This window comes from Neomonachus schauinslandi, chromosome 15 (assembly GCF_002201575.2).
Source record: "Neomonachus schauinslandi chromosome 15, ASM220157v2, whole genome shotgun sequence".
Taxonomy (NCBI): domain Eukaryota; kingdom Metazoa; phylum Chordata; class Mammalia; order Carnivora; family Phocidae; genus Neomonachus; species Neomonachus schauinslandi.
In genome coordinates, this window is record NC_058417.1 from 17,309,552 (window position 1) to 17,325,595 (window position 16,044).

At 60.1% G+C, this 16,044-nt stretch overlaps 1 protein-coding gene across 6 annotated transcripts in view; it reads left to right on the forward strand.

Moving 5' to 3' along the window:
- MYO18A (myosin XVIIIA) overlaps positions 1–16,044 on the forward strand; it is a 95,708-nt gene that overhangs the window by 65,177 nt on the left and 14,487 nt on the right. For all 6 annotated transcript variants that reach the window (XM_044921675.1, XM_021704212.2, XM_021704216.2 and 3 more), the window contains 17 exons: positions 2,146–2,211; positions 5,095–5,223; positions 5,892–6,035; positions 6,421–6,510; positions 6,641–6,760; positions 6,953–7,064; positions 7,478–7,605; positions 7,820–7,974; positions 9,740–9,863; positions 9,959–10,159; positions 10,721–10,831; positions 11,303–11,407; positions 11,689–11,835; positions 12,235–12,348; positions 13,696–13,812; positions 13,994–14,077; positions 14,505–14,642. In XM_044921675.1, the coding sequence (XP_044777610.1) occupies positions 2,146–2,211; positions 5,095–5,223; positions 5,892–6,035; positions 6,421–6,510; positions 6,641–6,760; positions 6,953–7,064; positions 7,478–7,605; positions 7,820–7,974; positions 9,740–9,863; positions 9,959–10,159; positions 10,721–10,831; positions 11,303–11,407; positions 11,689–11,835; positions 12,235–12,348; positions 13,696–13,812; positions 13,994–14,077; positions 14,505–14,642 (2,085 nt within the window). The remainder of the gene's footprint in view (positions 1–2,145; positions 2,212–5,094; positions 5,224–5,891; positions 6,036–6,420; positions 6,511–6,640; positions 6,761–6,952; positions 7,065–7,477; positions 7,606–7,819; positions 7,975–9,739; positions 9,864–9,958; positions 10,160–10,720; positions 10,832–11,302; positions 11,408–11,688; positions 11,836–12,234; positions 12,349–13,695; positions 13,813–13,993; positions 14,078–14,504; positions 14,643–16,044) is intronic.

Here is a 16,044-nt window from a genome sequence, read left to right on the forward strand (position 1 = left end):
CCTGTGCACCTCACTTCTCTCCTCTCAGGACACCTGCTCTTTGCCTCTGTTGAGACCTCTCACGTCTGGACCCCACTGCGTTTTCTCTGCTCTGTCCATTCCCTTCTGACTTTCTTTTATGCTCGCCTCAATGCCATGGTCCTGCCCTCCGGTCACTTGGCCTTCATCACCCTCAGCTCTCCTGTGCCTCCCGGGGCACCCTCAGCTCTCCAGCCTCCGGGCATCTGCACTCCTCGGTTTGGGTTTCCCAAGGGCTAGGGGAGAAAATTATACAACCGGGTGGACCTGAAGTCCTACAGGTTCATGGTCTCCAGCCTCAACTGGGCCCTTGCTGTGGCCCAGCAAGTTTTTCATATGCCCCGTCCTTCCCTGGCCCCTATTCCAAGCTCCTTCCCTGCTGTTCTGTTCTCCGTCTTTCTCCTCCAGTCCCCCGCTACCCTGCCTACCCAGGTCATCTGCCCAGCAATTGACCTTGCCTCTAATCGGTCATAAAATTGAGGCTCCAGCTTCCTCCTCTGCCTTGTGTACACTTGTCTTCAGGTGCCTTCTTGTTCAGCCTTCCTGTCTGGGTGGGAGAGGTATCCCTTCCCTCGTCCAATCCCTTCCTCCTGTGCTTTGGAATCCATTCCCCGGGGCTCCCTGGAGGCCCGCTCCATCCACGCTAACTGTTCTCTCTCTCCCGTTCCTTCAGCCTCTCCTCCGCTGGCTCTTTCCTCTCAGTGGAGAAACATCCTGCAGATAGTTGCTTGGAAAAGAGCCTCCCATCAGCCCTCTCTCATGCCAGACAGTTGTCTGTGGCTCGCCTGCCCCCTCCCCGCCGCCGCCACCCATCCCTCCACCCTCAGCTGCCTGGATCCCAGCCCCGACACCCTGGGCTTGGTCTTCTGTCGCCCATCGCCCTCCATGTTGCCAGAGCTAATGACCACCTTACTGTGCTTCTTGGCAACATCTGACTCTCTTGACAACTCTGTTCTCTGCTCAGCTTCCTTGCTGCCGCTCCTGGCTTTGCCTTTTCCCTCCGAGCATCCCTTCTTCTACCTGCCCCTGAAGTAAAGGTCTCTCTCTTCCTTAAGACGCTGTCCTTGGCCATCTGTGCTTTCTAGTCTACAGCCTGTCCCCGGCCAACCTCATTCACACCCATCGTTTCAATTACCACATACGTACTGACGACTCCTAGATCAATACCTGTAGCCCAGGCCTCTCTCCTGAACCTCAGACGTGCATTTCTATCTGGCTGCTTTCTGGACTTTTCTACCTGCATGCCTCAAACTCAGCATGTTCAGACCACATTGATTCCATCCCCTCCCCAACCTACTCTGGCTCGTCCGTTTCCTACCTTGGAGAGTGGCACCATTATCTGTTTAGCTACATAAATCAGAAACGCCAGTGCTGTGGTGTCCCTAGATTCCTCCCTGTCGGCTGCCCTGCCCCCTCTATCTCCTTCACATCTCTGGCATTTCCGCCTCTTTCTTCCCTTTGGGTCAGACTCTAGCCTCCTCGCCTGTGAATTCCTGCAGTAGCTGCCTGAGGGGGTCTCCGTCCATTCTCCCCTCATGTGCCAGTGGGGATCCCTGGAAAATGCAAATCCGATCCTGTCCCTCCCTGACCGAACCCTCCGGGGGCTCCCAGCGCACACGGGTGCCCCACCCTTTGGCTACTGCCCACCTTTCTAGTTGTACCTTAACCGCCCTACCCCCTTCCCTCCTGAACTACCTGGTTTCCTCAGCGCGTTCTCTTGTCTTGCGCTTCCATGCCTTTGCTCGCGCTCGTCCGTCTGCCCGAAATGCCCTCTCCCCGACTTTGGCTAGGTCTTCCTTGTAACTGAAGACTCAGCACAAGCTACACCTCACCTCCTCCAGGATGCCTTCCATGGTCCCTTGTGTGACTTAGTTGCCTCCTCCTCTGTGTACTTCACCAATTCACTTGTCTCACTCCCCAGCAAGACAACTTATTGCTCTCGTAGTCATCCTTACGTCCCCAGAATCTAATCTAGGGCCTGACAGTGCGGAAGCCCACCGAAAGTGCTTGTTGAATGAGTAACGGACTGCCTCCGCGGAGGCCCGGGAAGGACCCGTGGCCTGGGCGAAGCCCTGTGCGGAGATGGGGGCGGCCCCTGGCCTCCCTGACAGAGGCGTCTCTCTGCAGGCGGTGGAAGAGCTGCTGGAGTCCTTGGACCTGGAGAAGAGCAGCTGTTGCCTGGGCCTGAGCCGGGTGAGTGGTCACTGCAGGAGGGCGGTAGGGCCCGGCCCTCACTCTCTGGTCGCCCTGTCCCAGTGGCTGGCCGTCCCCTTCTGACTTCCCTTCCTCTGAATAACTGACTCGTTCAGAGCCATGAACACCCCTGTGACGTCGGGAGGGGGAGTGGGTTGGAAGGTGGCCCTGAACTTGGCCTGAGTCCCGGTGTGGGGAGTGGGGAGAACAGAAAGGAGGAAAGCTGGACAAAGCAGGAAGGCAGTAAGCAGAGTGTTCCAGAGGCGCCCCCCGCTCCCGGGGCTGCCAGGGCCCCAGAAGGCCAAGCAGGATGCGGTGAGGCCGTGCCGCCACCACCTGCCCACAAGCCCAGTTCCTCACCTGAATGGAACGTGGCGTTTGCAGGGCAGGCACGCCCGGGCCCGGGTGCCAGTCTGCTGCATCACTCCACGCCAGAGGGTCAGGCGAGCGTCCCTCCCACGGGCAGGAGGCCTGCTCGCCTCTCTCTCCTCAGACTGGGAGGCTTGACGGGTGGCTTCCACGTATGTGTTCCAAGGGCCGTGGTGGGAGGAAGGGCATTTGGGAGCCAAGGGGGGGATTCCGAACCTCTCTCCACCTGTCAGCAGGGAAGGAGGGAACTCCGGGTGCCGGGGCTTTGTGGGGAGTGTGAGGTGGACGCGGATGCTCGCAAAAAAGGCTTGGTGTTGCTTGTCTGCTCTGTTCTCTCGGTTCTGTCTTCTGAGTCACAGTCTTGCCCCTTCGCTTTCCCATCCCCTGGCTGTATCTTTGTGTCTGCTGGTTTTCCCTTTTCCTTTTGGCCCTGGCGGTTCCTGGCTCTGTCATTTTCTGTGTCTTTCCTTATTCTCTGGGTGTTCTGTGGTCTCTTTTTTTCCGTGTCATTTTTCTGGCTTGGGTCTCTTGCTGTGTCTGACTCAACCTCTCCCATCCCCAGCTATCTGTCAGCTCAGGGGCTGCCGGCTGAGCTTCCTCCCTGGGAAGCCTGCTGTCAGAGGCTTCGCTTCAGCCTCTCGGTCTCTTGGGCGGGCTCCTGCCCCTTCGGCAGTCGGGGCTGCTGCTGGCTGGCATTGGGGTGGCACCTCCTCCAAGGCATGTCTTGGGCAGGAGAGGGCCTGTACAGGCCGGTCCTCTTCCCAGCTACCATCTCAGACCCTCTGCTTCATCCCAGGTGCCTGGCCGAGGCGGACGAGCCCCAGGGCCCACTCAAGCTCAGAGAGAAATTAGGGGCAAAGTTGGATATTTGCTCACATCTGATTTGGGAGAGAAATTTCAGGGCCTCTAGGCTGTGGTTGGACTGGCTGGTGAGCAGAGAGTCCGTGTGTTCGTCGTATTGCTTCAGAGGAGGGGGTCGCAGTCAGAGCCCACGGGACCCTGAGGGTTCGGGCAGGGTGTTAGAGGATCTTGAGAGCCTCCTGATATTGTTTATAAAATTTGTATGGATGCGTCTGTTGGGGAAGGAGAGGGCCCTGAGCTTTCACCCAATACTCAGAAGGACTCTTAACCCCACTAATGTACAGCTGCATGAGAGAGGTCTCAGGCTCCCCGCTCCAGTCCTGAGGCCATCTTTTTTCTTCTCATTGTGAGACACTGAGAATGGGGGCCACTCTCCAGCCCCTAACCCGCCACCTCCCTTCTCCTGTCTTAGTCAGACCAGCTATGTGCCCTGACCACTAGCCCCTATGTCTGCCTCCTGGGGGACTTGGATATTCCCCACCCCCTGGTGGAATCTCAGGCTCACACATTGTGAGACATCAAGGCTCAGGTAGGGCTTGAGGCCATGGGAGACCCCAGGCACTCAGCATGAGTGTGGGATTTGGGGAAGCAAGCGTTGCTGAGGACCTGAGCTGGCTTTCTCCTAGGCCAGCCCCAGGGGACTAGGTTTCTGTGCAGTCGCCAGAGGCTAAGCTTTCTCAGCAGAAAGTGTAGGCCTTCTCTCCACTTACTCCCTGAAGGGAGGCCTGGGGACACTGTACATATTGGTTCTGAGTGTTTCCTGTGCTCTTTGCCCCACAGAAGGGAATTTTCTGTGTTCTGGGCAGGGTGGAGGTGGGCACACACCTAGGTGTCTCTTTGCCCTCTGTGAGGATCCCAGAGTCTCCTCTCACCTGTGTATTTCCCCCTCTTCTCTTAGCAGGGAAGACTTTACCCAGCCCCAGTTCGGAGCACCAAAGAGCGAGAGGAAATTCTGGCTGTGGGGGCTCCCAGCTGGTTCCTCTCCCGTCTGCCTTCCAGCCCCCAAACCTGTAGGACAGGTCCCTTGATTGGGCCAGCCCCCGCCCACCCCCCTGGCTTTTTCATGAGCTGAAACCTGGGTGTGTGTGGGGGGGGGGATGCTGGCACATGAAAGAGGAGGCTGTCTGAGAGGAGCCGGACCGGGGAGGGGGCCCCACCCTTTCTCTGCGCACGGCTTCTGGACCTTTCTCTCCTTACACACATTCACCACCATCCATTTGGCCTGATCCCAGGCAGCTGGCACCCGCAGTTGGGCCCTCCGGTGGGCTGTGGGCATGGGGGCACAGACAGTGTTGCTGGTGGTCCTGCGGGAACAAACCGCCATAGATGTTGCTGAGGGGTGTCCTGTCCCCATTTGACTGTGGCTGCTTTATGTCCTTCTTGTCCCAGATACCTTCCCTTTGACTTCCCTCTCCTTTTCTCTCTCTCTCAAGTTAAGTTGCCCGCCTTACTCCTCCTCTTCCGGAGAAACCTCCCCAGCCCCCGGCCTGGCCCTCCTCCCCCAGCCTTCCTGGGGCCTCTCCTTGCTCCTCCCCTCCTCTCTTGTTCCCTTGGATTTTCAGGTTCTTCCCGGGGCCAAGGACCCCCTCCCAGGCCTGCTGGTGTCCTGTGGCCCCAGCCATCTCCCGCCTTCATGTGGCCTGCTTCCCACAGGTGTTCTTCCGGGCCGGCACATTGGCTCAGCTGGAGGAGCAGCGGGATGAGCAAACCAGCAGGAACCTAGCCCTGTTCCAGGCGGCCTGCAGGGGCTACCTGGCCCGCCAGCACTTCCAGAAGAAAAAGGTGCTGTTCCAGGGTATCTGTCCCACGCCCCAGCCTAGATGGCGGAGCAGAGTTCCCGGGTGGGGCGGGGGTGGGGGGTTCAAGGGAACATGCTGGGGCAGGAGGCTGGCCTTGGGACTATGAGTTATTGTCACCTGGGGGAGAAGAAGCAGGGACCTCCCGGGGCCACCATGCCCTGGGCCAGGGCGGGGAATGGGCAGCTCCTTGGTGCCAGCGAGCTTGCTGGTTATGCCCAGCACTGGGGCCATGGGGCCTGGTCCTGGGGCTGGGAGTGGGGGGCAGCGCCTAGGCGAAGGCGGGCTCTGGACCATGAAGATTAAGGAGCTGTGTCAGTCCATAAAGCAGCCAGCACCACCGCCTCTTGTGTTTCGGCAAGATTAGGTTTTATAGCACATCTAGGCCAGGGTGCTGGAAATAATCAGGCAGCAAATAAAGCAGATGAAATTATTCCTAGTGACGGCAGAGTGGTTAGTGCCCAGTGCGGTGTTCCCAGGGCTAGGCTCTCTGCCGCCCACTCTCTGAGGGATGGGGAGAGGCTGGGAGCGAGGGCTGGGTGGCCAGAGGAGTCAGGTGGCCAGAGGAGCGGTGGGGGGGAGCGAAGTGGGGGGAGTCCTGGTTGGGCTTGGGACTGAGAGCCCTGCTGTGCACCACCCTCCCCCCCAACTTAGATCCAGGACCTGGCCATTCGCTGTGTGCAGAAGAACATCAAGAAGAACAAAGGGGTGAAGGACTGGGCCTGGTGGAAACTCTTTACCACCGTGCGGCCCCTCATCGAGGTACAGCTGTCCGAGGAGCAGATCCGGAACAAAGACGTACGTACCAGCTCGGGAAGGGCCAAGTCAATGGAAAAGGACTAGTTCATCCCTGTGGGCAAAAAGTCTTGCTGGCTTGTCTTGGGCCCCCAAGCGCTCTTTATTTAGTCCAGAGAGCCAATGTCCTTGAACGATACCTGTCAAACACAAGGCATCCCTCTGGGGCGCTGGCTGAATTGCTGGGTAGCCTCTTGGTATAAAATCTCAGGCATCCTCAGCATCTGGGGAAGGGTCTAGGGATAGGGGCCCCTGGGAGGCAGGGGCTTCCTGTTCCCTGTGTCCTGGCCTGAGCTTCACCGGCTTCATTCACCCCAACGGTGCAGAGTCCAGGCGCCAACCTCTCTCAGAGCCTCCGGCTCACTTTGCCCTCTTTACTGCACCCTAGGAGGAGATCCAGCAGCTACGGAACAAGCTTGAGAAGGTGGAGAAGGAGCGGAACGAGCTTCGGCTCAACAATGACCGGCTGGAGACCCGGGTGAGTGACTCCCAGCGCCAGGCCGACTGGCCCACGTGTGCGGGGTGCCAGGCCCAGGAGGCCCCCCTGGGGTTCCAGCTGAGCGAGGCAGGCATTTCAACTGGTGGCGACTCCCTCCCCCCAACCCCAGATCTCGGAGCTGACATCGGAGCTGACTGACGAACGTAACACGGGAGAGTCCGCCTCCCAGCTGCTGGACGCGGAGGCCGCAGAGAGGCTCCGAGCCGAGAAGGAGATGAAGGAGCTGCAGGTGAGGGCAGGCCCGTGCTAATGACCACCATGCTCTGGCGTCCATCTGCTCCCCCCCTCCCCCCCAGGGACGGGTGGCCCAGCACCCCTGTCTGCCTGGGGGAAGCACGTGCCCATGTCTGCGTGGCTCTGGGCCGTGGCCGGTCCTGGGGGAGGGACTGGGATGGCAGCCTCACAAGCCTCCCTTCTGCAGACCCAGTACGATGCACTGAAGAAGCAGATGGAGGTGATGGAGATGGAGGTGATGGAGGCCCGCCTCATCCGGGCAGCTGAGATCAACGGGGAGGTGGATGATGATGACACAGGTGGGTCTGAGGCCGGAGGAGCTTGGCAGGGCCTGAGCAGCGAGCTCGGTACCTCCGCCTCTCCCCGGGCAACCACAGCTGGGCCCCGGCCTGTCTCCCTTCTGCGGGCTGATACAAGTCTACAGTGACAGAGATAAATGAGAAAGTAGAGGTGCCAGCGAGTGCAGGGGATTATCATGGAGGGCCACGAGAGCTGTGATAAGGACAGGGTCTGAGGGCCACGGTCTGGTGGTCCCTGGGGAGAGGACGGCACACATAGCCACACGCCCTCTCTGCTCTTCTCCTGGCTTGGGAGGAAGCTGTCCTCCCAGAGACCTTCCCGAGTCCCTCTGGCTGATGCCGCCTTCTGCCCCTCCCTGTCCCATCCTTCTTCCCCTCCGCTCAGTGCTCCCTTGCCTGCCCCACCCCCACAGGCGGCGAGTGGCGCCTGAAGTACGAGCGAGCCATGCGCGAGGTGGACTTCACCAAGAAGCGGCTCCAGCAGGAGTTTGAGGACAAGCTGGAGGTGGAGCAGCAGAGCAAGAGGCAACTGGAGAGGCGGGTGAGGCTGGGACAAGGAGTGCAGGCGCGGGGCCCTGGGAGCACTGGGGCTGGGGACGCCCAAGGGCAAGCTGTTGTTGGAGTGTGTTCGGGTCCCTGCGTGGCTGCGACCCCATCCCTCATCCCTGGATCTCTCCCTCGCTCGCCCCCCCTTCTCCACGCATGCTTCCGGCCTCTCCCTGGCGGCTGACCCCACCCCCCCGTCTGCGCCCTAGCTCGGCGACCTGCAGGCAGACAGTGACGAGAGCCAGCGGGCTCTGCAGCAGCTGAAGAAGAAGTGCCAACGGCTGACGGGCGAGCTGCAGGATACCAGGCTGCACCTGGAGGGCCAGCAGGTCCGCAACCACGAGCTGGAGAAGAAGCAGAGGAGGTGGGTCCCCTGCCGTGGGTCCCCTGCTCCAAGGCACAGGAGACTTTCTAGACCAGCCCCAGACAGGGCTCCCTGCCTCCTCCTCCCGGGAGGAGAGAAGGAAGGAGGGCCTGAATTTGGCGGGGGGCCTTGGCGACATGGTCCCTTGGCCTGGAATGTGAACAGGTCTCACTCCTGACCTCTGAGAAGCCCTCAGGCCCCATCCCTACTGAAGGCCTGCTCAGGCCTCGGCTCCGGACCTGCTCCCCGCAGCGTGTGCCCGTTACCCTGCCTGGGCCCAGTAAGGACGAAGCTTCCACCAGTCTCCGTGCAGAAAGCACTCGTGCCCCTCCCTGCCCCTTGCCCCCACCCAGCTCCCCATGTCTCGCTTGCCTCAGCCACACAAACACACTCTCCTGACTAATGTTGTTGAACTACCGTGCCACTTCCATCTCATTATGGTAATGACACAAAGGAGGGGGGCAGCCCTCACAGGATCAAATCCAATCTAAATTAATTTCCCTGGCTGGGGATGGGAATGGGACGCCTTTATTAGCAACACCGGGGAACCCACACACCCTGGGAACAGCAGGGTGCCCCAGGGAGTGGGAAGAGCGGCTGGTTCCCCTCTGCAGGGGAGGGCTTCTTGGCAGAGGCCCCAGGTGCCTTCATGAAGGGACAGCCCCGCACCCACGACCCTGGGGGTGAGCAGGGCAGAGCTGAGTCCTTCCAGTGACCCCGGGTTTCCCTCGGCCTCCTGGGCACTCTGCTGTCCTCCCAGCTGGGTGCCGCCTGCAGAGTGAGGGGAGCTGGGAGATCTTAGTCCTCCCTTCCAGCACCGTGCCTCTCCGCCTTTACCCCCACCCTACCATTCACTAGAGGCACCCTTAGTGGGACCCCTCTCCCAAGCCCCCTGCCCCCATGGCAGTGCCAGCCTGGCCTAGTTACCATCTCCCGCGCTCCCTGCTGGGTAACTTACTAGGTTTCATTTCAGCTGCCTGGAGTTTGCTTACCTTTTTTTTTGATGTGGGGTTGGGTTGGGGGGAGGCTTTCAGTTTTCGAAGGGAACCTTATTAGCTACTTGGGGAAGGTGTTAAGAGGAATTTCAGCAATTTGCTCCTTACTTAGAGTCACTGGGCAGGGGAAATAGGAGACTGGGAGGTAGAGGAGCCAAGAAAGAGGCCCCGACTGTGGACTGCAGCTCAGCAGGACTGCTGGCTTCTGGCCGGGAGGGGTGGGGGGGTCCTGGTGGGGACACAGGTACTGCTGGGCCACATGGGCCTGGCCAGGGGCTGGCACCCAGAGGTGGGGGCTAGAGCCAGCTGCTCATCTGGAGTGGCCAAGTGGAACCGCGGAAAAGGAGTTAGATGAGGCAGGGCGTCCATTTCTACATATTCCGGTGCCCACCCTGCCCTCACCCTGGTCCCACATGCTTTGATCTGTCTGAATGGAAAAGGTCAAGACAACGACGGAGCAGAGTCTGTCCACCTCTTCCCCAGAAGCAGTCTGTGGGCCCCTCCTCGGCTCACCTAGTATAAGGGCTCCTTAGACGCACTCAGTGAAACGTGCCCTATCCCAGACTGGGTGGCCAGCAGGGCCTCGATGGCCTGTGATGCTGGATGTCACCTCACCGCTGCCCCCCACTTCCGGGCTATGTGAGGAGTCCCCCTCTGCTTGTGTCCTGTCCGTATCCACGGCCCTGCTTCCTGGCAGCCTGGGGGTGCTGGAGACCCAGACTCTTCCCTGCCCTGGTGGAGTCACCCTGGCCGTCCCTGCTCCCTCGCAGGTTCGACAGCGAGCTCTCCCAGGCACACGAGGAGGCCCAGCGGGAGAAGCTGCAGCGGGAGAAGCTGCAGCGGGAGAAGGACACGCTCCTCGCCGAGGCTTTCAGCCTCAAGCAGCAACTGGAGGTGCGTGGGCCACCCGCCATCCATGCCCCGGCTGCTCCCTCCCGCCCCAGGCAAGAGTTGGTCCCAGGCCAGCCTCATCTTCTCTTTTGCTCCAGGAAAAAGACATGGACATTGCTGGATTCACCCAGAAGGTTGTCTCCCTGGAGGCTGAGCTCCAGGACATTTCTTCCCAAGAGTCAAAGGATGAGGCCTCTCTGGCCAAGGTCAAGAAACAGCTCCGGGACCTGGAGGCCAAAGTCAAGGATCAGGAAGAGGAGCTGGATGAGCAGGCGGGGACCATCCAGATGCTGGAGCAGGTGCCGCAGGGTCTGGCCGAGGCGGGCACCGCCATCCCCACAGCTAATCCAGGGCATAGCCAGAGGGGGGCAAGTTCCCACGTGTAGTCACTCATTCGTTCCCTTACTCACAAAATGTTGAGTGAGCACCTGATCTGTGCCAGACACAGTGTGAAAATAATTATGCTTTTGTGCGGCTTTCCACAAGAACAGATCTTGATTGAGCTCTAGTGGTGAGGGGCCCAGGCTACCCGGCAGCCAGAAAGCCACGAGCCCACGCGGCCTGCCGCTGAGCCACCGTGTCAGTTCAGAGAGCTAGAGCCTGAAGGCCAAATGGAAAAGCTGCCTAACTGTCCCCACCTCTGGCAGCCTGCTCTGGGCAGGCGTCAGACATCCAGTGAGGGGGGTGGCTTCTCTGGAGAAGCCGGCTGCCGCGGGAGCAAGGCGGGGGCTCAGGGAAGTGTGCTGGCAGAGATAGCCCCTGCTCCCAAGCCCTGGGAGAGCTGTCCATCAGGGCGCAGTGGGCAGGGGTCAGGGTGCCGCTCAGAAAGGAACCTGGTCCCTCCCCACAACCACCTCCAGGCCAAGCTACGTCTAGAGATGGAGATGGAGCGGATGAGACAGACCCATTCCAAGGAGGTGGAAAGTCGGGATGAAGAGGTGGAGGAGGCCCGGCAGTCATGTCAGAAGAAGGTAACGGGTCCAGTACGAACCCTGCTTCCCCCACCGCTGCTTTAAAGTAAGGGGTTTTCTGGTTCCCTACCGTAGCCACACTACCACCCATTGCCATTCTGGACTTGAGGTCCTGGCCTTGGCTGGGATGTGTGCCTCGGGGACTATAGAGAAGGCTCGGTCCTTTGAGGGACGCATGCTCCCTGCTTCCTGGGCAGTCAGCGAGGCTGGCCCGGCAGGGCCTGCCCACTCTGGAACAAAGCCTCCCACTCTGGCATGGGGCTGCGGTGCATGGGCTGCCGTCCCTCCTCCCCCTCCCAGGCTGCTTTGAAACCCTGGGAACTTTGAATTCGGGGTCGGACCCCTCTGGGGTCTGCTCAGCCCGCCCCACAGCTTTCCCAGGGTCAGGGTGGGGGGATCCAGAAGGGAAGGGGCCCGGATGGCACCCGACACTGAAGGGACCGACGGGCCTCTGTCCCCCCGGCCCTCCAGTTGAAACAAATGGAAGTGCAGCTGGAGGAGGAGTATGAGGATAAGCAGAAGGTGCTGCGAGAGAAGCGGGAGCTGGAGAGCAAGCTCGCCACGCTGAGTGACCAGGTGAGCAGAGCCTGAGGTGAATCTCAGGGACACTAAGCTGCGCAGAGGTGAGGGGGGCCGGGCTCTGTGGAGCCCAGTGTCTCCACGTGGAGAATGGGGGTCAGTACCACACAGAGCACACCCTGGCTTCTCTCACTGCCTGGCCTGACCCCGGCACTGCCTCTGTTGTTGTGTGTTCGGGGGGCTCTGAGAATGAGAGCAGGGGTGAACAGCGGGCGTGGGGAAGACAGGAAGAGGCTCTGTGGTGGAGACCAGAGCCCCAGCGTCTGCTGTGCACCCAGGTGAGCCAGCGGGACCTGGAGTCCGAGAAGCGGCTCCGGAAGGACCTGAAGCGCACCAAGGCCCTGCTGGCCGACGCCCAGATCATGCTGGACCACCTGAAGAACAACGCACCCAGCAAGAGGGAGATCGCCCAGCTAAAGAACCAGGTATCTGGACAGAGAGGAGGTGGTCAGCTCCAAGGGGCAAACCACGCTTATGGCTTTAGTTCTTTCTCTCCCCGCCTTCCCCTCTCAGGGATTCTTGAGTCCTTGAGAAGGAAGGTAACAGGGGAGAGGGAGAAGCCACTCGTAGCCACCGGACTCCTAGGATCTGTGCATGCCAGATGGCATGACTGCCAAGCCCCAGGATGGCGTGGATGGGTCCCCGCACCCGCCTTCCCTGCCCGGGAGACACCCGTGTGTGCAGCCCCAACAGGCCACGGCCCGGGGGTCTGAAGGGAACAGAGCACCTGGCCTCCTTCTCCCCTGCGAGCACCCTGTCCAGCCCTCCGGCCGCCCAGGCCTGGCTGACGTCTCTCCCTGGGGCGGGGGCGGCCCTGTGTCCAGCTGGAGGAGTCCGAGTTCACCTGTGCCGCAGCCGTGAAAGCTCGGAAGGCAATGGAGGTGGAGATCGAAGACCTGCACCTGCAGATTGATGACATCGCCAAAGCCAAGACAGCGGTGAGGAGCCGGGGTGTGTGGGCCAGGCTCGGGGAGCGGGGGGAGGGGGGAGCTGAGGGAGAGTAGAGCGGGGACAGACAGGGGCCCTTCCCCAGCCAGCTCCCTTCACACCAGGGCTTTCTGCAGGGAGAGCGGGCCTCCCCTCCTTTGCCTCTCCCCACTCAAGAGCAGAGGCCCAGGAGGGGGGCGAGGTAGAAGACGGAGCCAGCAAGGGCCCATCTCCCTGTTTAACCACCTGCCTGTGGGAGCTTGGCCACAGGCCTCGACGCCATAAATAAAGGCAGCTAATGTGGCCGAGGGATGTAAACAGGTGCCTGGAGATTAGCCGAAGCACCGATAAGAGGATGGGATGGCTCGGGTTCCCTCCCCTTCCCCTGGCCAGCCCACTGACAAGCCCAAGTGGCAGCTAATTAGAGCTCTTATTTAATGCTTCCCTTTTAATTCCCTACCTCTCCCACGGCCCATCCATCGGCCCGGGAATGCATTACTGGGATGCGGACACCAGTACCTCCTTGGGCAGGGAATGGGGCAGTGGGGAGGCTGGGCTTGGCTCTGGGCTCCACGGGCCCCCCCCCCCACTGCCAGGCTGGTCACCCATCTGCTGAGAGATGCCAATCTCCCGGGCTTGATTTATCTCTATGACATTTGTGCTCCGCAGCAGTTTTCAGGTGAGTAATTCAAATTCTTTAATTGTGTTAAAAAAGGCTGTTATAAAATTACCATTTTATTTAAATCTGAGTTAATAAATTTCTTGGCGGAGGCTTCCCCAGCTCCCCACAGCCCGGTAACAAGATGGATGGGGCCGAGAAGGAGCCAACGCAGTGATTTTGGTTTGGAATTACAGGCTAATAGATTCATTCATTTCCTGAAGCTGCTGTTGGCTGTCTCCTCCCCTCCCCCCAGGAGTGGACTGGCTATGGGGCCGGATGGCTGGGGAGCAGGCCATCCCAGGGGAGATGAGAATCCAAGCCAAGAGAGCCTCGCACATTCGAGGGGTCCTTCCTCGAGGCCTGAAGGGGGCAGAGTGCATGCAGGTTAGGGCCTAGATTGCTGGTGCCCAGATGATGGGTCATTTGTTCTGGGCAGACCTTTTCTGCCTTCTCATTAGCCTTCAAAGAGCTGCCAGGAAGCGCTGTCATTTAGCCCAGGGTCTGCCTGTGCAGCGAAGACAGCCTTGCCTCAGGCTCCCTGAGCGCCACGGGGTCTGGACCCCGCTCCAGTGGCCGCGCCCGGCCCCATCATCACCCCCTTCCCATTGGAGGCGGCGTGGGGAAGTTCAGACTTGCCACCCGCTGCCATGAGGCACGCGAGGCCTGATGCCCTCTGCTCTGTCTTGCCTCCATCCAGCTGGAGGAGCAGCTGAGCCGCCTTCAGCGTGAGAAGAACGAGATCCAGAGCCGGCTGGAAGAGGATCAGGAGGACATGAACGAGCTGATGAAGAAGCAGAAGGCGGCCGTGGCTCAGGTGCCCCACCACACCCCGCACCACAGACGCTGTCCCTGTGGTCCTCTTCAGAAGCCCCCACAGGCCACTTCTTTTGGGAGCGGCAGGCCCGCGGGCCCCAGCACAGCACTGGGCGTGCGATGTGGCGGGCTGGGGTTTGTGTTCACGGGGGATCCTGCTTCAGCGCTCACTCCTTTCCCAGGCCTCGCGAGACTTAGCGCAGATGAACGATCTCCAGGCTCAGCTAGAAGAAGCCAACAAAGAGAAGCAAGAGCTGCAGGAGAAGGTGGGCACCAGCGTCTCCCTTGGTAGAAAGAGGGTGCGGGGTCGCTGTATGTAGGGGCAAACCCCCAAGCTCATAGGATAGCAAGTGCTCCTCTCAGTCGTCAGTAATCCACAGAGCAGCGTCAACGCATGTGAAGGCCTAGGCCTGGAGCCATATCACCATAGTAGACATTTTGGCTTCAGCTGCCCCACTTCACATTTCTATTCCCTCTCTGGTCCTTGGCTTTTTCCTTTCTCTCCAAAGGGCAAAATCTGCCAGCGTTGGGCCAGGTGGGGAATGCCTCTGGCTCGGGGCCCCATCCTTCCACCTCCCCTGTGCATCCCTCCCTCCACCTTCTGGTCGATCACCATGGTGATCTTGCCAGCCCACACTCTGCCCCCTCCCCTCGGGGCTCAGTTCTTTCTTCTCTTCCTGCCCCCAACCCCAGCTCCAAGCCCTCCAGAGCCAAGTGGAGTTCCTAGAACAGTCCATGGTGGACAAGTCCCTGGTGAGCAGGCAGGAAGCTAAGATCCGAGAGCTGGAGACCCGCCTGGAGTTCGAAAGGACCCAAGTGAAGAGGCTGGAGGTGGGTGCACCCTCGTCCTGGTCCGCAGCTGAGAGCAGGGCAGAGCCGCCCCAGCGGCTGGAGCCACGCATGCTTGGCAGCTCTGGGCAGGCCGCGGCCGCTCCTCAGAGGCCCCTGCCAAGCTGCCAGGCCAGCTGACGGGGCGGGTGCCTTCCCCCCGCCCTCCCCGCCTGCTCTCTGGGCACCGTGGAGCCAGCCTGCTTTACATTCTGTTTCCGTGCTTGCTTTCTGCCAAGGGACCGGAGCAGCTTAGCTTTTTGTCTTCATATTTTCCTCCACCATGAGCTCCCCCCCGCCGGTCCCCTCACTTGCTCTCTGGCAGGGTCATAAATATGCAGCGGATGGCGCCACTTCTGTGAGGGCTGAAGTCTGTTCTCTCATCTCATCTCACCGCTCGCTTGCTCACGCTCTCTCTCCCTTCCCTTTTTTATTGCCTTTTTTCCTCACTTCTTCCCGTCCTTCCTGGCTCTGCTTTTACTCCTCTCTCTTTGCTTGTCTCCATGTCTGCCCCCTTCTTTCCTGTCCCTTCTCATTTCTCCTTCTCACCCTCTCCCCACTTCTTCCTTTCTCCCCATCCCCTCCCTCCTCTCCCTCTGCTCGGCACTCTTGCCTTCGACCCTTCTCCTGTTCCTGCTCGCCCCTCTTCTGCTCTGTCTTGTTCTTCCTTCCACCCGTAATCTCCATGCTCCAAATGCAGCCCTCTCGGTTCCAGGCTCCCGACGCCAGCATGCCCAGCCCCGCCTCTCCGATAGAGCAGGTAGGAAGAAAGAGGCAGGCAGAATTGTCTCTGGGTGAACACTCCTCTCGCCCTATTTTCAAGTTCTCCTCCCGCTCGAGCTCGTACACTTGTCTGAGCACCGACAGTTCTCCGTGAGAACTGTGTTCACAGGTGTGGTGCTGAGGAGCATCCCTGCCGCCGCCCCAGCAGCCCCTGAGGCTACAGAGCAGGCTCCAGGGTAGGGACGGGAGCAGGTGACTAGGGGGCTGACAGCGAGCATTGAGAGGACAGTAGTCCCCTTGACGTGGGAAGAGAACACGGCGGAACCCCCCAAGACAAGGTCCCGGTCCTCAGGAGAGCCAGGGAGAGTTAGGGGAGACTTAGTGATGCTCCTATCCCACCCACCACGACCCCAGGACAGTCGGTAATATTTTGATCCCGATTTTGCATGCAGGAAGGGTTAAGGAGGTTGCCTGTGGTCGCGGAGCTCTCGAGGCGCTGCAGAATCCGTTGATCTGGTGGCTCTGGGACAGATCTGTGCACTTGTCTCCTTTTCTTCTGGGCCTCGGACCCTTTCCTCAGCCCTGTGTCTGTATCCCTTCTGCCCAGAAAGGCAGGATTGTCCTTTAGACACACAAAATGTTAATCACAAACAGCCCTTAGAGATCACATAGTCTAGTGCCA